The sequence below is a fragment of the Bufo bufo genome, chromosome 2 (genome assembly GCF_905171765.1).
Source record: "Bufo bufo chromosome 2, aBufBuf1.1, whole genome shotgun sequence".
In the NCBI taxonomy this organism is placed as follows: Eukaryota; Metazoa; Chordata; class Amphibia; order Anura; family Bufonidae; genus Bufo; species Bufo bufo.
This window is the reverse complement of record NC_053390.1, coordinates 740432539-740454790: the sequence shown is the minus strand read 5'-3', so window position 1 is coordinate 740454790 and position 22252 is coordinate 740432539. Positions and strand designations below refer to the sequence as shown.

At 47.4% G+C, this 22252-nt stretch overlaps 1 protein-coding gene across 1 annotated transcript in view; it reads right to left on the bottom strand.

Moving 5' to 3' along the window:
• Positions 1-18795, bottom strand: part of RFC1 (replication factor C subunit 1) — a 98657-nt gene extending 79862 nt beyond the window's left edge. Inside the window, exons 1-4 of the mRNA XM_040418969.1 lie at positions 18728-18795; positions 15599-15721; positions 8219-8300; positions 6101-6220 (exon numbers count right to left, since the gene is read on the bottom strand). Of these exons, the coding sequence (XP_040274903.1) occupies positions 6101-6220; positions 8219-8300; positions 15599-15721; positions 18728-18730 (328 nt within the window). The 5' untranslated portion in view covers positions 18731-18795. The remainder of the gene's footprint in view (positions 1-6100; positions 6221-8218; positions 8301-15598; positions 15722-18727) is intronic.
• Positions 18796-22252: the final 3457 nt, after the last annotated feature.

Here is a 22252-nt window from a genome sequence, read left to right as displayed (position 1 = left end):
GCCGTGTGCCCGTACAGCAGTTTACAACCACATATGGGGTGTTTCTGTAAACTACAGAATCAGGGCCATAAATATTGAGTTTGGTTTGGCTGTTAACCCTTGCTTTGTAACTGGAAAATAAATATTAAAATGGAAAAATCTGACAAAAAAGTTACATTTTGAAATTGTATCTCTATTTTCCATTAATTCTTGTGGAACACCTAAAGGGTTAACGACGTTTGTAAAATCAGTTTTGAATACCTTGAGAGGTGTAGTTTCTAGAATGGGGTCATTTTTGGGTGGTTTCTATTATGCAAGCTTCACAAAGTGACTTCAAACCTGAACTGGTCCTTAAAAAGTTGGTTTTTGAAAATTTCTGCGAAATTTCAAGATTTACTTCTAAGCCTTGTAACGTCCCCCAAAAATAAAATGTCATTCCCAAAATGATCCTAACTATTTTAGTAGGTATTAATATGTATTATAGAAGTAGAGAAATTGAAACTTGGAAATTTGCAAATTTTTCAATTTTTTTTTGCAAATTTGGTATTTTTTTTATAAATAAAAATGATTTTTTTTACTCCATTTTACCAGTGTCATGAAGTACAATATGTGACAAAAAAAAAAAATATATCTCAGAATGGCCTGGATACGTCAAAGCGTTTTAAAGTTATCACCCCAAAGTGACACTGGTCAGACTTGCAAAAAATGGCCTGGTCCTGAAGGTGAAAATGAGCCCGATCCTTAAGGGGTTAAAGGATAACTGTCATATTTTAGCATATGTTACTGTGCAGCAGCATTATGCATAGAGCAATCTTTAGTTTCTTCACTTACCACTGTTTTCCCCTAAGTTACGGCTGTTTTGAATCCTACATTATGAGGATCTTCTCAAGATGGCTCCTATGCCAGTTCTCTGAGGCCAAAACTGCATTCCCTCAGGTCACATACAAACTTGCTGTAGCCAGCAGCTTCCTGCCAGCCAATCAGATTGGATTACTGAGAGACACGCCTCCTCACTCTGAAGCCTAATGCAGGCATGCAGTGGGAAGGACCGCCCCTCTGTCTTCCTAGGCAGAGACATATGAGCCATAGCAACGGTCTTTTAAGGGAGCAGTGGAAAGGGACATTAATGAAAGCTGTTATTATAAGGTAATTACAGATCTTTTGGCAATCATTGACAGACTAACTCAGGCATACATGCCTAGCTCTAATAAACTAGCAAATAAAATAAAAATATGACAGTTATGCCTCATTCACACGTCAGTGTTCGGTCAGTGATTTCCATCAGTGATTTTGAGCCAAAACCAGATGCAGGTCTAAACACAGAACATGTGCAAATCTTTCCCTTATACCTTATGTCTGTGGAGGCTCCAATCCTGGATTTGGCTGACAATCACGGATGAAAATCACTGACCAAACACTGAGGTGTGAATGAGGCTTTATCCTTCAATGCCGGATCCAGCAAGTGCGGAATTGTTCCAGGATTTTGTCGGGATAAAATACAGCAGCATGCTTCAGTATTTTGTCCGGTCAAATACCGTACGAGGGACAGAAGACATCCTGATGCATACTGAACAGATTGCTTTCCATTCAGAATGCATTAGGACAAAACTGATGCGTTTTTTTCCGGTATTGAGACCCTTTACTGGAATTTAATACCGTAAAAGAATAACGTTAGTGTGAAAGTACCCTTATGTTAATAAAACATGAAGGGGTTGTCTCAACAGGACAATCCCTTTTATATGAAAGTCGCCCTATATAGAGGGCTTGCCCTGTGAGAGGCTCCAGCTAGTCATACATTTCCCCTGCAGTGGCCACCGAAATATTACACGTCATACGTGGACAGGACTGGTCTGGGAGAGCTGCTTTTCTGCAGTAGCTCTTCACTCTAATAACGGGACGTGGAGGGGGGGGGGGGGGGGGTTCTTATTCGATGCCCTCTATAATATCCGTACGCCATTAATAGGCCGTGATAACTTCTCATCGTACAATTAAAGGGTTTGTCAAGGATTAGAAAGGAGGCTCCGCTACTTCCCCCCCCTCCCAGAGACATGTCTCATGCATTCATCAGATTGGGCCAATTTTCAATACCATACACAGCCCATGAACAAGGGAGGGAAAAGCTGTTTCAGGAAAAACAGTCAATGATTTTATTTTAAAAAAAAATAAAAAAAAGTATCTTTTTCATATTATAATGGAAATGTTACCAGTTGGGAGTGTGTCCCTGCACAGTCTGGCAGAGGATAGATCATCAGTTAAAAAAGAACTGCAGAACCCCTTTAAAATTAGGGCTATTTGAGCCACCACCGCATCGGCAATAGCGAAGCTACCCAGCGAGTTGTTGGAGGAGGAAGTCTTTTCCCTTCAGTTCTTTGGTCCACACTTGAAATAACTAGATTTTTGTAGTTACCGTGAAATCTGTCTCTCTTCTGTTCATTGGGGACACAGGCCTTGACCATGGGTATAGCTGTGGCCGCTCGGAGGCGGACACTAAGCACACAGTGTAAGCTCCTTCCTCTTCCGCTATACCCTTCCTACAAGGACCGAGCTAATCAGTTAGTGCAAAAGCAGTAGGAGAAGCCAGACATAAGAAAATTACATTATGTGCAAACCCAGAACCACACAGGCCCGAAAAGGCCCATAAACAAAAAACCGGGTGCGAGCTGTGTCCCCAAATGAACGGAAGAGAAACAGATTTTACGGCGAGTACAAAAATCTTGTTTTGTCATCAGTCTTATTGTGGGACACAGGCTTTGACCATGGGAAGTTCCAGAGCAGTCCCTGGGGTGGGCTTAACTACAACCCCCCTGCCAACCAGAGAACCGCAATTTGCAAAACGCTACGCCCCAAAGAAGCGTCAGCAGATGCAGAGGTGCACACTCTGTAAAACTTAGCAAAAGTATGCAAAGACGACCAGTTCGCCGCCTTGCACACTTGAAGGGCCGAAGCCCCGTGGTGCATCGCCCAAGAGGCCCCCACTGCCCGAGCCGAATGAGCAGTCACCCGAAAGGGCAGGACCCGGTGCTTAACGCGGTACGCTCCCACAATAGCCAAACTAATCCATCTGGAAATGGAAGTCTTTGACGCTGCCAGCCCTTGTCTCGGCCCCTCTGGAATCACGAACAGGGAATCAGTCCGCCTGAAAGATACTGTCTGGAACAGATAGATACGCACTGCACGCATCAGATCCAGAGTATGGAGCGACTGTTATCGAGGATCAGACGGGTCCGGACAAATGAAGGAATAAAAATCTCCTCCTTTAGATGGAATGTCGACACCACCTTCGGCAAGAAGGACTGCACAGGGCGAAGGACCACCTTATCCTGATGGAGGATCAGGAAGGGCGACCAACGAGACAGAGCCGCGAGTTCCGACACTCTACGGATAGAAGTAATTGCAACTAAAAAAGCCACCTTATATAAGAAAGGAAGCACAGCGACACCTGCTGCAAAGGCTCAAAAGGAGAAGATTGGAGAGCGTTGAGCACTAGATTAAGATCCCCAAGATCCAATGGAGAATGGAAGGGGGACGCAGCATGCGCCACCCCCTGCAGAAAAGTCTGAACCTCCGAAAGCGAAGCTAAATTTTGCTGAAAAAGAATGGAGAGAGCCGACACTTGCCCTGAGAGAGAGCTGATGGGCAGCCCCAAGTCCATGCCCGACTGCAGGAAAGCCAAAAGTCGAGGCAAAGAAAAACAAACGGGAGACAGCTGTCTCCGCTCGCACCAACTAAAGTAGGACTTCCAAGTCTGGTGGTAGATTCTGGAAGACGACGGTTTACTGGCACGAATCATAGTCTGGACCCCTGCACCAGGTACCTCTTAAACATTTACCGGGCTCCCATTAGAGCCCATAGTACAGGGTGACCACATGGGGAGAGGAGAGGGTACTGGAGGGGGGCACTGTGAGCAGTCTCCAACTCACCTGTCCAAAGTCTTCTACCCCCCTGGCTCCAGCGGGATCACCACCTTCGGTGTGCGGCCCCTTGGTGAGGGACGCTACACCGGAACAGAGGGGACTTTTGCTGGGGCGGCCGTGGTGATGCGATTGCTGGCGGGAGACAGAGGTTTATACGTGAACCTCTGGTCCTCCTTTTCTTCCAGAGAGCGGGAACGAGCAGGGGGGTTTGGGTGACCCCCTGGTCTCCCGTTTCCTGGGTGGGAGTGCAGGCAGTTTTTACCCGGACTGCCTGAAGCTTCCCGATAGAAAAAAAAAGAGAGACAAAATTAGTAAAATCAGCAGACCTGCAACGCAGGAAGGTCTGCCTCCTACAGACACTAAGCTAAAACTGATTAGCTTGGTCCCTGCAGGAAGGGATATGGCTGAAGGGGGAAGAGCTTACACTGTGTGCTTAGTGTCCACCTCCTAGCGGCAACAGCTATACCCATGGTCAATGCCTGTGTCCCCCAAAGAACGCAAGAGAAACTGATTTTACGGTGAGTACAAAATTCTAGTTATTTCAAGTGTGGAACAAAGAACTGAAGGGAAAAGACTTCCTCCTCCAACAACTCGCTGGGTAGCTTCGCTATTGCCGATGCGGTGGTGGCTCAAACAGCCCTCATTTTGAAGGGGTTCTGCAGTTCTTTTTTAACTGATGATCTATCCTCTGGCTAGATCATTAGCATCTAGCTCCGTTCACGTGAATGGGGGTTAGCCTGTGTCCCCCAATGAGACGGATGAGAAACAATGTTCTCTGCGTACTCCACTTTCCCGCCCCACCCTGCAATTATACCGCACGGGTAAGCACCTTACCATTAAGAGCCAATAAAATTCTCTCAATGTAAAGTAGATATCATTATGTGCTCTGTTTGACATAAGAGACAACAAAGGCGCACAAGCGTAATTAACCGCATGCAATCCAGATAGCGATAATGAATACTTATCGCTTATCCAGACGCCAGTCACTCAAACTAAACACACATGCTGGCCTTCCAAAACTGATAGCACTGGTTGCCTGGAATCAGAGGTATTGTAGAGAGAGGGACATTCACTGGATAAAGACCACAATATTCTGGAGATATCAAAAAAGAAAATGTGAAAATCTGATTCATTTTATAGGGTGTGCATTGAAAAGGTTGTTGAAAGGAATGCTCTGTGCTTAGTATTGGGTCAGGGGGGTGGGACATGATACAGACATTCTCACGTGTGTCATGCCCACCCGTCAGGCCACAGCCGTAACAATGCAAAATCTATAACAGGGCTCCCCACACATTGTGGGCTAGGAGTGTCTACTTATGTGGCAGAATTGCTAGCAGTGTGCAGTAAGGGTACAGCGGGGTGTTACCAGTTGGGGGGGGTGTAATGCACAGACTTACTCTATCCAATCTGTGCTGCCATTGTCATTCACTGTGCAGGTACACCCCCCAACAGGTTACCACCCCTCTGTACCATTACTGCAGACTGCTAGCAATGCATTCATAACTTCTAGCAGGAATAATAAAGGAATAGCACAACACAGAGATATAAGAATAGATGCTCCAGAATTGTTATTATATGGAGAATGCAAGAAGCTATTAAAACAGACATGTCAGGAGCGGTGACAGCTCCTCTTTAACATCATTGATTGTGTTGCTTTCTAGTAAGGCTACTTTCACACTCACGTTTTGCGCGGATCCGTCATGGACGGATCAGTTCAGATAATACAACCGTCTGCATCCATTCAGAACGGATCCGTTTGTATTATCTTTAACATTGCCAAGACGGATCCCTCTTGAACACCATTGAAAGTCATCAGAGGACGGATCCGTTTTCTATTGTGCCAGATTGTGTCATAGAAAACGGATCCGTCCCCATTGACTTACATTGTGTGTCAGAACGGATCAGTTTGTCTCAGTTTCATCAGACGGACACCAGAACGCTGCAAGCAGAGTTTTGGTGTCCGACTCCAAAGTGGAATTGAGACTGAACTGATAGATTCTGAGCGGATCCTTTTCCATTCAGAAAGCATTAGCGCAAAACTGATCCGTTTTGGACCGCTTGTGAGAGCCCTGAACGGATCTCACAAACGGAAAGCCAAAATGCCAGTGTGAAAGTGGACTAAGAAAATAAAACTTTGACTTAAAGTAATTAATACTAGTAGACTTTACACCCAGCTCCTATTCCACCATATATTAGCAGCCACATACCTGTGTCAGAAACGTAGTCAACAGGATCAGGTTTTTTAATCTTTAGCGGCTTTGAAATCGGGGGTGATACTTCCCGCGGCTTTTTTGATTTTTTTAATGGTGGTGTGTCTTCTTCTGAGTCTGGAAGAAAATAGCCGATTAGATTAAAAAACTAAAATTTAATTCTTCATTTATGGCTTCTTGTGTCAGAAATACAACCTAAACATTTCCCTCTCTTTTCTGTAACTGCTGTAGCTTTACACCGATCATCCGATAAGAGCAGCCACTGATCGCCACAATGAATTGGGGTTAAAAGACCTATATTCTCTTGGACATGTGGACATGCTATAACTGTCTTATATGGGAAGACTCCAAAGTGGAAACGGAACCAGTCACATTGAACATGGTGTTTGAGATGCAGAGACCATGTTATAGAGCAGGAGGAGCTGAGCAGATTCATACATAGCTCTGTTGGAAAAGATTCAGTATAACTTGTATTTCATTCATTTAAATTCTTGCTCATTCTGGGCTTTGAAGTAAAAGAGGCGGTCCTATTGCAGCTAGTCCCTAAAGAGCCAGTGCAGAGGATGGGGGTGGTAGTAGACCTGATGAGATGTGTCAAGGTGGACTTCCTCAGGCAATTGCTCTCTGGGGATCAGTGCAGTGAAAAGGTGGTTTGAAGAAGCAGACCAGAAGTAAATGTATAACACTGTCTAGTTACTTAGTGCAAAATATAACTTGTGGCACATCCAGCAGTATTAAGTACAAAGTTTAGTTTCTGGCACCAGGTGAGAAAATATGGTGGCAGGGGGTGTGGCTCATGATATTGGTAAGCACTTGGGAGATAGGTATGCACGGCGATACCGGCTTGATGTTCGTTTCGCCTGATGGGTGTCTGAGCTGTAGTCCCTCAACGGCAGCAGAATCTGTAAAGCTATGATTTCACTGATTACTCTGCTGTCTTGGCATGCTGATGCTTTCTAGAAGCAGTGTTCTTGATTCTGCTGATCTATCTGGAGTGATGGTCTCAAAGAACTGGAGAAGGAGCTCTGGCATGTGCGACCTAACTCCCCCTCCTGGTAGGAAGTAGAACTAGCCCACTCCTACCTAGAGGAGAAGAACAAAGTTGTTAGCCAACCATACCTCTTCTAGCTGGAATGAACGGCCAAAACAAATGAAAATACACAATACATTAAGCACTAGCAAATACCCCTATCAGTGAATGATAGTCCTCCCTCTGACTGTACATACAGAGACAGCTGTCAATCACTGATAGGACCGGCTCCTTGACTTCAAAGCCCAGAATGAGCACAAATTTACATGAATGAAATACACGCTACACTAAATCTTTCCCCATAAACTATAGATCAATCTGCTCAGCTCCTCCTGCTCTATAACATGCTGCCTGTAGTTTACATTTCATTTTCATGATGACAAATTCCCTTTAACCCCTTAAGGACCAGCGCCGTACATGTACGGCGGGCTGATCAGGCGGATGCAGGTGATTAAAAATTTTATTTATTTTTAACTTTTTATTTTTACACTTTTTTATAGTTCCCATAGGGAACTATAACAATCAATCATCTGCTATTATCATAGACTCCAATGCACTTGCATTGGAATCTATGATTATTTTAATACTTTCCTATGGAGCCCTATTAGAGGCAAGGGCTCCATAGGAAATACTACGCAGCAGCCTCCTGTCATTCACAAAGACAGGGGCTGCTGCACACAAGCTCCGGCTCCTCCGATCGCCACACGGGGGAGCCGGAGCATAACCGGATGCACACGCTTTCGGTTTTCAGTGTGCTCAGATGCCGTGGTCAGGATTGATACGGCATCTAAGGGGTTAAATGTCCGCGATCGGCATTACTGCCAGTTGCGGACATGAGCCGCGGGTGTCTGCTATAAAAAGCAGGCGGCCACCCGCAGCTATGGCGCCCGCAGCGCACACGTTTAAAGACCAGACCGATGACGGGCGTGAAGGGGTTAAAGTCTTTCATAGTGACGCCACCGGAGCAGGCCCCGATTGTCTGAGCAACATACATGATGCATCATCCACAGGGTCACAATACTGGTCTCTTAGCAACGAACCAGGGGGGAAACTTTTCCGATTATACAAAGAAACCCAGAAGATACCTGAATCATAAATTATCCTCTTTTTCTTGTTACTCTGCTGCTGCTTCTTCTTCAACTCCTCATCACTGACAGGACTTTTCAACTAAAAAAATAAATAAAATAAAAAGGAGCACGTACATTACAACCAATCATGCTACATAAAAGGGTTTCGTTGTTGTTGTAAACTCTTATATACAGTGGGGGAAATAATTATTTGACCCCTCACTGATTTTGTAAGTTTGTCCAATGACAAAGAAATGAAAAGTCTCAGAACAGTATCATTTCAATGGTAGGTTTATTGTAACAGTGGCAGATAGCACATCAAAAGGAAAATCGAAAAAATAACTTTAAATAAAAGATAGCAACTGATTTGCATTTCATTGAGTGAAATAAGTATTTGAACCCCTACCAACCATTAAGAGTTCTGGCTCCCACAGAGTGGTTAGACACTTCTACTCAATTAGTCACCCTCATTAAGGACACCTGTCTTAACTAGTCACCTGTATAAAAGACACCTGTCCACAGAATCAATCAATCAAGCAGACTCCAAACTCTCCAACATGGGAAAGACCAAAGAGCTGTCCAAGGATGTCAGAGACAAAATTGTAGACCTGCACAAGGCTGGAATGGGCTACAAAACCATTAGCAAGAAGCTGGGAGAGAAGGTGACAACTGTTGGTGCGATTGTTCGAAAATGGAAGGAGCACAAAATGACCATCAATCGACCTCGCTCTGGGGCTCCACGCAAGATCTCACCTCGTGGGGTGTCAATGGTTCTGAGAAAGGTGAAAAAGCATCCTAGAACTACACGGGAGGAGTTAGTTAATGACCTCAAATTAGCAGGGACCACAGTCACCAAGAAAACCATTGGAAACACATTACACCGCAATGGATTAAAATCCTGCAGGGCTCGCAAGGTCCCCCTGCTCAGGAAGGCACATGTGCAGGCCCGTCTGAAGTTTGCCAATGAACACCTGAATGATTCAGAGAGTGACTGGGAGAAGGTGCTGTGGTCTGATGAGACCAAAATAGAGCTCTTTGGCATTAACTCAACTCGCTGTGTTTGGAGGAAGAAAAATGCTGCCTATGACCCCCAAAACACCGTCCCCACCGTCAAGCATGGGGGTGGAAACATTTTGCTTTGGGGGTGTTTTTCTGCTAAGGGCACAGGACAACTTATTCGCATAAACGGGAAAATGGACGGAGCCATGTATCGTGAAATCCTGAGCGACAACCTCCTTCCCTCTGCCAGGAAACTGAAAATGGGTCGTGGATGGGTGTTCCAGCACGACAATGACCCAAAACATACAGCAAAGGCAACAAAGGAGTGGCTCAAGAAGAAGCACATTAAGGTCATGGAGTGGCCTAGTCAGTCTCCGGACCTTAATCCAATCGAAAACCTATGGAGGGAGCTCAAGCTCAGAGTTGCACAGAGACAGCCTCGAAACCTTAGGGATTTAGAGATGATCTGCAAAGAGGAGTGGACCAACATTCCTCCTAAAATGTGCGCAAACTTGGTCATCAATTACAAGAAACGTTTGACCTCTGTGCTTGCAAACCAGGGTTTTTCCACCAAGTATTAAGTCTTTTTTTGTTAGAGGGTTCAAATACTTATTTCACTCAATGAAATGCAAATCAGTTGCTATCTTTTATTTAAAGTTATTTTTTCGATTTTCCTTTTGATGTGCTATCTGCCACTGTTATAATAAACCTACCATTGAAATGATACTGTTCTGAGACTTTTCATTTCTTTGTCATTGGACAAACTTACAAAATCAGTGAGGGGTCAAATAATTATTTCCCCCACTGTATCAACTTCTTTATTTATGGCTTTACTCATTCATATGTGACTTCAGTAAACCTGAACAACTACCCCAGAGGTAGGACCGGCATCCTTCTGACATTTATGGTGTGTCTTGTGGATATGCCATACACTTCGAAAGATTACCTCGACAGCTGTGGTTCCCCTAGACAGTGGCGCACATAGAGAAGCAAGGATCAAACCAGCCCCCCACACAGGACAGAAGGTTTCTGCCTAAACCCTTTTCAATGACCCTTAAACCATTTGTCCACTGCTTCATTTGTTAAAAGTTGTTCCTTTAGAGGGTAGAGTCCTGACCAAGTTTTCACCCCCAGTAGAAGAGGAGATAATCGCATATAAGACTGGGCCCCCTCTTGCCCTGAGCCCCATAGCAGTCGCATGGTCTGCCGCTATGGTAGTTACACCCCTGCCCCTAGAGGTCAATTAGATGCTATAGACTACCACTTGCAGCAGCAAATTGTCTAAGGACAGAACCTGTTAAAGGGGTTATCCAATCCTATAAAAAGCCCCCCAATATGCTGGGCCCCTCACATTGAATATACTTACCTAGGTCCCCACTCCCTGCGCGCTCCTGGTACCCGCACTACAGCTGCTGCTTCTCCCCGTGCCCGGATGAAAACATCCGGTGTCAGGGGGGAGCAGCCAATGGCAGACGGGGACGAGCCTCCCTAGTGTCACCCGTCTGCCATTGGCTGCAAGAGCGGCAACCCAGGTAAGTATATTCAACATGAGGGGCCCAGCATATTGGGGGGCTTTTTATAGGATTGGATAACCCCTTTAAGCACTACTATAAATCTGAGGTGTCATCACACTACCCTTATACTACCAGACACATTGGCACTGTAAACTAGACACTATAGGAGACAAGTGCAGAGTGGCAGGCACAAGCCTTGGTTACCTCCATAGTGGCTGGGACTGGAGATGGCATCTTCTCACAAGGGGCCAGCAACGGCATGGCATCCTGCTGATCACAGAGTGGTGCAGCCAGTGATGTCATGGGTCAAGCCCAGCAGCCATTTGCAGGAGTATGGACCTGCCTGGGTACACAGCACCTGGGGGTCAACCCACCCATATGCCTCATTCACACGTCAGTGTTCGGTCAGTGATTACCATCAGTGATTTTGAGCCAAAACCAGGTGCGGCTCTAAACACAGAACCGGGGCAGATCTTTCCCTTATGTCTGTGGAGGCTCCAGTCCTGGTTTTGGCTCACAATCACTGACCAAAGCACTAAGGCTTTACAGCTTATGTCCTCGCACACCGAGAATGCCACACCAATCCATGATGTGGTAGGTAGGTGGCCAAAGGACACATTACAGGGGTTGCCAGAGTTAAATAAAAACACAGGCAACAACAGTGAGCTGTACATTAACAAAACACGTCATGCCCATTCTCTCCTACCGCTTCCAGTGCAGGTGGCATCTTGTAGCAATGACATTCCGTACACACCAGGACAACATGCCGCCAATCACTGGCCTCATCAGTATATGTAGAGGTGGTATGTTATGCATGGGATGTCACCTCTGTCGCCAGGAAAACAAATACCGGCGGAGAGGACAGTAGTATGAGGCTGGAAGCGACAGGGGAGAAGAGAAGACAGTAGGACTTTTTTTCGGTATTTTATCAGGGCTCATGCAAAGTATTTTCTTTCCGTGTCCGTTCCGATTTTTTTGCGGAACCATTAATTTCAATGGGTCCGCCCAAAAAATGGAACTCATTCCGTGTCCGTTCCGCCCAAAAAAAATGGTATTACTTACCGGTAATTTGATTTTACAGAGCCCATGACAGCACCACCTGAGAGAGGAGGATCCGCCCCACAGAGACAGGAAACCTGCAGAATAAAACGGGCGGGCATACTCCTCCTCGTCAGTGAGTTTTCCAAGTATCGGAGGAAGGCCGCCACATGAATTAGACATGCAATTTGTATACAGGGAACATATATTATATATATTCTTTTTTTTTTTTTTTTTTTTATATAAAAATTTAGTATTTTTTTTTTTTCTCTGCACACCCGTGTAATAAAGAAGAACCACCAGGGAGGGAAACCCAGGGTGCTGTCATGGGCTCTGTAAAATCAAATTACCGGTAAGTAATACCATTTTTTCCTATCGCCCATGACAGCACCACCGGAGATTTACTAGAGTAATCCATAAGGGTGGGAAGTAGAAAGAAGAACCCCTTTACCAAAGGAAGGATCACCAGAAGAGTTCAAGTCCAACCTATAGTGCCTAAAAAAGGTCAAAGGGGAAGACCAGGTCGCTGCCTCACAAATTTTCTCCATTGGAACAGAAGACCTCTCAGCCCAGGAGGCAGCCACTGCCCTGGTTGAGTGGGCCCTTAGGCCCCCCGGGGGAGACAACCCCGATGAAAGGTAGGATAAGGAGATGGCTGACACGACCCATCGAGATATAGAACTCTGAGGCAGCAGAACCTTTGTTTCTCCCTTGAAACTGTAAGAAGAGTGAGGAAGATTTACGCCAGGAAGAGGTAGAGGACAGATAGGCCAAAAGGGCTCTCTTGACATCCAGACAGTGGAGAGATTCTTCTTCCTCAGAGGAAGGATTTTGACAGAGAGTGGGAAGAACAATCTCCTGAGAGCGGTGGAATTTGGAGGCAACTTTTGGAAGAAAAGCCGGGTCAGGACGGATGATAACTTTGTCCTCTAAAATCAAGGTATACGAAGGGTTGATGGAGATGGCCTGGATCTCCCCAATCCTCCGAGCAGAAGTCAAGGCTATCAGAACGGATAGCTTTAGGGTAAGGTGTTTAATCGAAATAGAATCAATGGGCTCAAAGGGAGGCCCAGACAAAGCTTTTAATACCTCTAGACTCCAGGGGGGGGGCTTTTGGAATTACCACCAGGGAAGACCTCTCCACAGCCCTAAAAAACCTGGCAACCCAAGGGCTACTAGCTATGTTCTGATTAAACAGAATCGACAGGGCAGAGACCTGAACTCTCAGGGTACTGACTGATAGACCCATTTCTAAACCTTTCTGGAGAAACTCAAGAATAGAAAGCAAGGGAGCAACCCTAGGTAGGCTCCTTAACTGGATCTGGGCAAAATTTAAGAATTTATGCCAAACTCTGCTATAGATCTTTATAGTAACCTCCTTTTTACTTTTTAGCAGGGTAGAAACCAAGGCATTAGAGAACCCTTCCTTCTCTAATAACCACCTCTCAAAATCCAGGCCGTTAAATGTAGGCTGTCTACAGCTGGATGTCTCACTGGTCCCTGGCTCAGAAGGCCCCGGACCGTCGGAAGCACCCAGGGATCGGCGATCGACATGGTTCGGAGTCCCGTGAACCAGGACCTCCTGGGCCAGAAGGGCGCGATCAGGATTACTGTGGCCCGCTCCTCCCTGATTTTCCGTAAAACTCGGGGAATCAGGGGAAGAGGGGGAAAGGCATAAGCCAGGCGGAAATTCCACTCCTGTGTCAGGGCGTCTATCCCACAGGGGGATCCCGCTCTGCTTAGGGAATAGAACCTGGCCACCTTCTTGTTTGAATACGTGGCAAACAAGTCGATTTCGGGAACTCCCCAGAGATCTACTATCTTCTGGAAAACAATGGGGTCTAGGGACCATTCCCTCTGGGACAGGGTATGGCGGCTCAGAAAATCTGCCTGTCTGTTCTCTACCCCTCTGATGTGGACTGCTGAAATCGAGGTGCATATTCTTTCTGCTAGACTCAGAGTGACATAGGCTTCCTCCATAAGAGCCCTGCATCTTGTCCCTCCCTGCCTGTTCAAATAGGAGACTACAGTCCTGTTGTCCGAAAGGATCCTTAGGTCCTTCCCTTTTATCTTCGGAAGGGAGGCCCTCATCGCAAGGCCGACTGCCATCAATTCTTTCAGGTTGGAGGACTCCACTTTTTGTAGGGGGTCCCAACGACCCTGGAAGGAGGTTCCTTGAATGTGGGCACCCCACCCCCACGGGCTTGCATCTGTAGTCAGGCACACCAATCTTCCTGTTTTCCACGGGATCCCCTGGACGAGATTTTCCGTATCCAGCCACCATGATAGTTTCTGTAAGGTCTGGACTGAGATCTCCATTTTCGCATTCAAGGACCGGCTTTCCTTCCAAGCAGACAGGATTTCCCACTGTAAGGCTCTGGAGTGCAGCTGAGCCCACCTTACTCCCGGAATACAGGATGTGAGGGAGCCGAGGACCGACATTGCTGTTCTTACCGAAGTAACCGGTCTCCGGGTTAGATCCTGGATCTTGTTCTGGATAACTACTACCTTGCTTGTAGGTAAAAGGGTTTTTTGGAGAGAAGAGTCCAGTATTAGGCCTAAAAAGGTCTGCCTCCTCGATGGACGGGGTCTTGACTTCTCCTCGTTTATTATCCACCCTAACCTGTTCAGGATAACCCGGATCTCTGATACTGCCCAGATGCATGCTTCTTCTGTCTGACCTACTATTAAGAAGTCGTCCAGGTAAGGGACGAAGAGAATGTCCTTTTCCCTTATGTGGGCTGCTACCCTTTAATACTGGGATCAAGACCGATTTCTCTATTAAATTCAGCACCTCTGCCTGTATCACTGATTTCCCGGAATAGACGCCGGGCCGACAACTCGTGCACCTCTCATAGGCGCCTGCAGATGACGTCACAGCCGGCGTCATGTGACTTTAGGAGCGCTCCACGGCCTACTCACAGCCGGAGCCGCTCCTCTTCCTCCCCCTGGTGGTCAGCGTTCTTCCCCGGCGCCACACATGCCGCCGTCTCCCCGCACACTGCCGCCCCCTCCGGAGCTCAGATGTGCCCTGCTGGCTCTGCAGCTTCCAGGATCGCAGGTAAGTGGGGGACCCACCGGAGGGAAGGATCCAGCATGTCGCTCTGCAGGCTTCCCATCAGAGACAGGAAACCACACTGACGAGGAGGAGTATGCCCGCCCGTTTTATTCTGCAGGTTTCCTGTCTCTGTGGGGCGGATCCTCCTCTCTCAGGTGGTGCTGTCATGGGCGATAGGAAAAAGAACATGGCCTATTATTGTCCGTATTACGGACAAGGATAGGACTGTTCTATTAGGGGCCAGCTCATCCGTATTTTTTGCAGATCCTTTTTTTGCGACAGCAAAATACATACGGTCGTGTGCATGAGCCCTTAGTTTACCTGCCTGGGTTTTCATTTAATTCAGACAACCCCTATAATAGAATTACCACCAGCATAAATCTAGTACTCAAATCTGTGCGGACACCAGTGGAGACCAAACACTATGGTAGCGCCAAATTTGATTTCTCCACGGCTTCCCTACTCCAGCTGAAGATTACTACAGCCATAGCAGAAATGCATCATCTAATGGAAGCAGATTGGATTCAATGTGATGCATATAAGAAGGACAGGGATGCACTGAAAGTAGGTGAGTGATGTTGAAGATAAACTGTACTGTGTAGAAATGTCTGAACCTTCCACTCACCAAGTCCAGCAGCCAAATAGACCATGAAACATATGCCCACGACGGCAAGGTCTCTTCAAATACCCAATGACAACTCGCAATCATCGCTATATGTTACTGGAATATATTAGATCAAACATCATTTCACAAAAAGTAAATCCAGAAATAAAGAAGACACCACTTACCTTACTGTCTTTAGATTTCTTCTGTGAAGCGACTCCACGAGAGCTTTTGAGATTCTCTTTTTTATCCTTCTCATTCACAGATTTCTTGGCAACTGGGGCGACATTGAAAAACCTCCGAATATCCTTAAACACAAGCAAATAAAAGAAAAAATACTTGTAAATAAAGGATATTACACTGACTGCAGCAATGGTGCAACCTATAGAAGACCACCGATATTTGCATTACTTCCATACACAAGCGTGAAAACATACAGGTTCTGTTATACCACCCTGAAACTGAAGACCGCGGACCATACCAAATGTCCCTCGACTGGAATTGGTACATTTTTTTATGAGCACTGAAGCATTTTGATGTCTTGCAAGTAGAAGTTGAGTATAGATAAGGGCTTATGCACAGGACTCTGTCCGTTCTGCAAATCGTGAACCCACAAAATACAGATGCGGTCCGTGGACTGTTCGCATTTTTTTTGCTGACCCATTGACTTCAATGAGTCAATGTTTCACATTTTGCAGACAAGAATAGGACATGTTCTCTCTTTTTGCAGAACCGACATACACATCCGGAAAGCACAGACACAGACAAAAAAAAAAAAACACAGTCGAGTGCCTCTCCAGAACTGACGGCAGCTCCTCTGTCCCAAACTGACTGCATCTTAGTCACACTCAGTCTGTGTGGTCAATGCGTTCCATCAGTGATTGCCAAGATGCAAATCTTTCCCTTAAACCTGATCTCTATGTAGCCTCCACTTCTGGTTTTGGTTCACAATCACTGATGGCAAACCCTGACCAAACACTGACTGTGTGAATAAGCCGTTTAATTTCACACATATGAGTGTGGTCCGGGAAACATGGTCCATGTGACAGTTGAATTTTCCATGCTGACCCAAAACTCACTGCATCATAGTGATCCGAGATGCTGCGCTCTCCGGCCCAACCATTATCCCATACTCACAGAATCATTTGACTACAGGACAGTAGACCCACAACTGGGCTGCAACTAACAGCATCATAAATCGCGAAGACAGATGGAGTTCTGGTAAGGTATGGTCAATCTGGGAAATGCATCGTCACACAGACCGCATTCCCTGATTACACTCACTTGTGTGAAATTAGCCTAAGGGCTCATGCACACGGCCATGCTCAAGGTGGGCAACATGGCCTGTGTGTCAGCCGCAACTACCGGACCAAACGGTGGGTGGTTCCTCTGACCCAGACTGTCTGCATCATAGTGATTTATAATGCAGTAAGTTCCTATTCCATTGCGGGTCAATAGTACTGTACTCACATGATGTGACGACGCGAGTACAGTATAACAGACCCACAATCAGATAGGAACTCACTCCATCATAATCACAATGATGCAGTCAGTTTGGGTCAGAGGAGCTGCCGTTGGTCCAACACATGAGCCGTCCTTCCAAGGCCAAGCATGGCTGCCCTAAGGGTTATGGCCATACGAAGTGGGTCTCCTCTGGCACATCTGCTGCATATCTTCTGGGAATTCAGCGTAGATATCCCTTGCTACAGACTTCGTCCTCTGCGTTGCAAAGGCTGAAACCAGCGGCAGAAATCTGCAACATAAATTGACAAGCTGTGAATTTAAAGAGGACCTGTCACCGCTCCTGACATGCCTGTTTTAATAGCTTCATGCATTCCCCATGTAATAACAATTCTGGAGCATCTATTCTTATGGCTCTATGTTGTGCCATTCCTTTATAATTTCTACTAGAAGTTATGAATAAATTGCTAGCAGTCTGCAGTAAGGGTACAGAGGGGTGGGAACCAGTTGGGGGTGTGTTTCTGTACAGTCTGATGGCAGCACTGATTGGATAGAGTCAGACTGTGCAGGTACACACCCCCAACTTGTTACCTCCCCTCTGTACCCTTACTGCAGACTGCTAGCAATTCATTCATAACTTCTAGTAGAAATAATAAAGGAATAGCACAACATAGAGCCATAAGAATAGAGGCTCCAGAATTGTTGTTACATGGGGAATGCATGAAGCTATTAAACAGGCATGTCAGGAGCGGTGAAAGGTCCTCTTTAAAATCCAGTTACTGTGTGTGGATGAGATTTGTTAAAACTTCTTCCACTTTGAAGCCACGGTTTATCAAATCCTCATCATATTGCACCACGTACGGCCATATCCTGGCTAATTGTAGTAGCCATGAGCAGTTCTTTCTGATATATCTGCACTGTGAGCCAGCCACGCCTGAAAGTCTGACACCTACGTGGCCACATTCAGTCTCCGTCTGGTTGTCGCAGCTGCCTGCCAGTTAGGGTTCGGCGGACCCCAGTTCTTCAGCGGTGGGGCTCACTGATGGGATAAGCATCTAAGGCAATGCTAGGTAGACTAGATCAGGGAATTACATAAAAGGTAATCGGCCAGTATACCGTCAGTCAGGGTCCCCATAGAAGCACTAGTGACATCATATGTTATATACCTATGAAACATGGAGGTGGGAGCTGTAATGGCGGCCATAGTGGTGGTCACCCAGCTTTCCCAGGAACAGTTAACAGCTATAAGTTATTTTAACAACCTGGCCTGTATTAACATGTAAACAGACATTCAGATATTCTACTACTAGCAGTAAACACAGTAATATTACACTACTGTAACATTATATACAAGGATACGCTGTATCAACAGTTACCATCTTTATACATCCGACAAGAACAAACGATAGCAATAAAGTTCTGTGAATAAAAAAAAATAGGAACTGAACGAGCAGCGGCTACTGTTTACATCTCACGTCACGTGGTCGGCGCCGTGCAGCCAATGAGCGTTCACGCAGATGTCAGACGGAGTCGCGGCAAAAAAAAGGGACACAGTTGTTGTTGTCAGCAGCAACAGAGCCCCCATTACCCAGCATCCCACGAGAGCATGCAGCAAGCGTGGGACTACAAGTCCCAGCAGGCCGGCGGGGAGACATCCGTCAGAGTCCTAGCCAGTGCGCGGCTATACCGGACGGGCAGCCCTGCCAGTACTCCGGTGTCACACGCAGGGGGGCTCGGTGCATTAGGTGACATCTCCCGGCTGATAGGAGCAGTAGTGCACGCCGCTCATCCATAGTCCAGGCCCGGGCACCATGACCCCTCCGGTATAAAGCAGGGAGCCGGGCCGCACTCACCATGGCCTGTAGCCGCGCTCTCCGCTCCCCACGCTTGGCGCCAACTCTGCGCAGACAGGCCGAGCCCTCCCACCACCTCCGCCTCTGTGTGACAGACATGCGCAGGGTAACGGGGCCACTAAAACATCCCGACCTGCGCCGGAGCGGACGCCTCTGTGTCCCGGGGCCTCCGTTATTATTTCTTGGTTCTCTTTTACACTGGGCATCGTGATAGTGAGAATATAGTGCAAGCTAATACACTGCTCGCATCCCAGCAGCCTGTGTGGATAAGGGCGCATGCACACAACTGTATGTATCCGCAAAATAAACGGACGTCGTCCGTGTTGCATCTTTTTTTTTTTTTTTTTTGCGGATCCATTGTAAACAATGCCTCTCCTTGTCCGGGGACACGTTTAGGGATGAGTGAATCGACTTCGGATGAAAACTTAGTTCTAATACTGTATGGAGCAGGAGCTCCGTACAGTATTAGAATGTATTGTCTCAGATGAGCCGAAGTTATTGCTTCGTGGGACTTCGCGCAATAACTTCATAAATTCATTTGTACTGTAAAAAAAAAAAAACATTTCCCGAACACGCTTTGCCGGATATTTTATCTTGGGTCGTTTCGCTCATCCTTAGACATGTTCTATTTTCATGCAGAACGGCCATGCAGACACGGAATTCGTTTTTAAGCGGATGATGACCATTGTGGGCAGCAGCATCGTTCCATGCAGTGCGCATGCGCTGGCGGAACCCCGGTCAGTACACTGGATGATGTAAGAGGCTTACAGGGCGGGCCAAGCAACAGGCTGGGGAGGGGTTATGTGAGAAGAAGGCAGAGCGGCCTGGGCCCTTACAGCCCGAACGCCGCCCCTGGGCCCTTACAGCCCGAACGCCGCCCCTGGGCCCTTACAGCTCGAACGCCGCCCCTGGGCCCTTACAGCCCGAGCGCCGCCCCTGAGCCCTTACAGCCCGAACGCCGCCCCAGGGCCCTTACAGCCCGAGCGCCGCCCCTGGGCCCTTACAGCCCGAACACCGCCCCTGGGCCCTTACAGCCCGAACGCCGCCCCTGTGCCCTTACAGCCCGAACGCCGCCCCTGGGCCCTTACAGCCCGAACGCCGCCCCTGGGCCCTTACAGCCCGAACGCCGCCCCTGGGCACTTACAGCCCGAACGCCGCCCCTGGGCCCTTACAGCCCGAACGCCGCCCCTGGGCCCTTACAGCCCGAACGCCGCCCCTGGGCCCTTACAGCCCGAACGCCGCCCCTGGGCCCTTACAGCCCGAACGCCGCCCCTGGGCACTTACAGCCCGAACGCCGCCCCTGGGCCCTTACAGCCCGAACGCCGCCCCTGGGCACTTACAGCCCGAACGCCGCCCCTGGGCCCTTACAGCCCGAACGCCGCCCCTGGGCCCTTACAGCCCGAACGCCGCCCCTGGGCACTTACAGCCCGAACGCCGCCCCTGGGCCCTTACAGCCCGAACGCCGCCCCTGGGCCCTTACAGCCCGAACGCCGCCCCTGGGCCCTTACAGCCCGAACGCCGCCCCTGGGCCCTTACAGCCCGAACGCCGCCCCTGGGCCCTTACAGCCCGAACGCCGCCCCTGGGCACTTACAGCCCGAACGCCGCCAATACGCACTTGCGAGCCCTCATTTACATATGAATAAAACTCTGTTTTTGCCCCTGGTGAACATCCAAACAAAAAGACAAAGGTACCATGTGACTGATCTATAGTTTTGCTACAGCGCTATGTAAGCGTTCTATAAGGGCAAATCGTGGTGACAGACTCCCCTTAAGGCAGTCCCCTGCCCCATTAAGGGCACGTTCACACAGAGAATGTTTGATGAGGATTGCTGCGTATTTTATGCCGTCCATTTCAATTTAATGGGAGTCTGAAGTTCTTTCAGCAGCAATTTCTCCACAAATTGTTCATTTAGCTTTAAAATCCACATTTTAGGAAAAAAAATATTGAAATGTTCATTTTGCTCCAGACCCAGTGGTCATCCCCTCCCTTCCCTTTCCCCCCCAGATTAGCCTGACTGAATGGGACTAGGGCTCATGCACATGACCGTGGTCGGCCGTGCCCATATTGTGGCCCGTAAAGAGCGAGTCCACAATATACGGGCATCTGACATTTGTGCACCGCATCACGAATGCGGACCCATTCGCTCTAATGGGTCCGCAATCCGGAAGGTGCGGTGCAGAACGGAGCCGCAGAAGCACCGCGGAGCGCTCCCATAGGGGTTTTCTGTCTGTGCATGCACTACTTTTTTGTGGTGCGGACCCCATTCAAATGAATGGATACGGCGGCCCCACGGCCAGTGCCCGTGCAAATTGTGGTCCGCATGACACACGTTGGTGTGCAGGAGACCTAAGGGGAAGATTCATCAAAACTGGTGCAATGGGAAACTGGTTTAGTTTCCCATAGAAACCAATCAGCTTGATCAGGGGGCTCTGACAAATGAAAGGATCAATTTGATTGGTTGCTATGGGCAACTAAACCAGTTTTCCTTTGCATCAGCTTTGTTAAATCTCCCCCTAAGAGCTCATGTACACGACCGTTCGGTGTTTTGCAGTCCACTAATTGTGGATCCGCAAAAAAAAAAGGTATACTGGCCGTGTGCATTCCGCATTTTGCAGAACGGCAACAGTCTTATCCTTGTCCATAATACGGACAATAATAGGACATGTTCTATTTTGTTGCTGAATGGACATACGGAAACGGGATGCATCAATACATTCGTGGTCACGAGCCCTAAATCAGCATGCAGATCTGCCGCAGTAACCTGCCCTGTGAACATGTGGATTTGCTGCTGCCGCGCATGCAGAGCATTGTTCAGTGCCAGCAAAGTGAATAGGATTTAAAAAAATCTCAGGGTACGACCGCGCATCGTGGCCGCGCTGCAGTCGTGTGCGGCTCTATTTAAACTAATGAGACCGGACTGTTTAGTAGGTCTGCGTTGTTCAAGGAGATGTCCCACATAAAATATTCTACATTTTTTAAACCAGCACTGAATACTTTTGTAACTGCATGTAATTAAACATTTAGTAAAGTCAGTTATTCAATCAAATCTATCTGTATAGCGCCACCTGCTGTTTGTTCTTTTCCTAATTTCTCTGACCTGCTCAATGAGATGGCCGCACATGCTCAGTTCCATCCTTCAACTGCCACCAGCTGCAGTAGAAAGGACATGCCCCCTGAGCTGCCAGCTTGAAATACAGTGCCTTGAAAAAGTATTCATACCCCTTAAACTTTTACACACTTTTTCACGTTACACCCTCAAACTTAAATGTATTTTATTGGGATTTTATGTGATAAACCAACACAAAGAAGCAAGTATGTGTGACGTGAAATGAAACTGATCCATGGTTTTCAACATTTTTAATAAATAAATATCTGGATCATTGGTTTGTTGGTGCCCACAGAGGTATCTAGGAGCAGCACACTATATGTGCAGGGTCTGCTCTCCTGAATATAGATGCCCATACGACATAGGTAGGTTTAGGGTGGGACCTGCCTGACTGAGGCCACCTTGGCACGGGTAGGT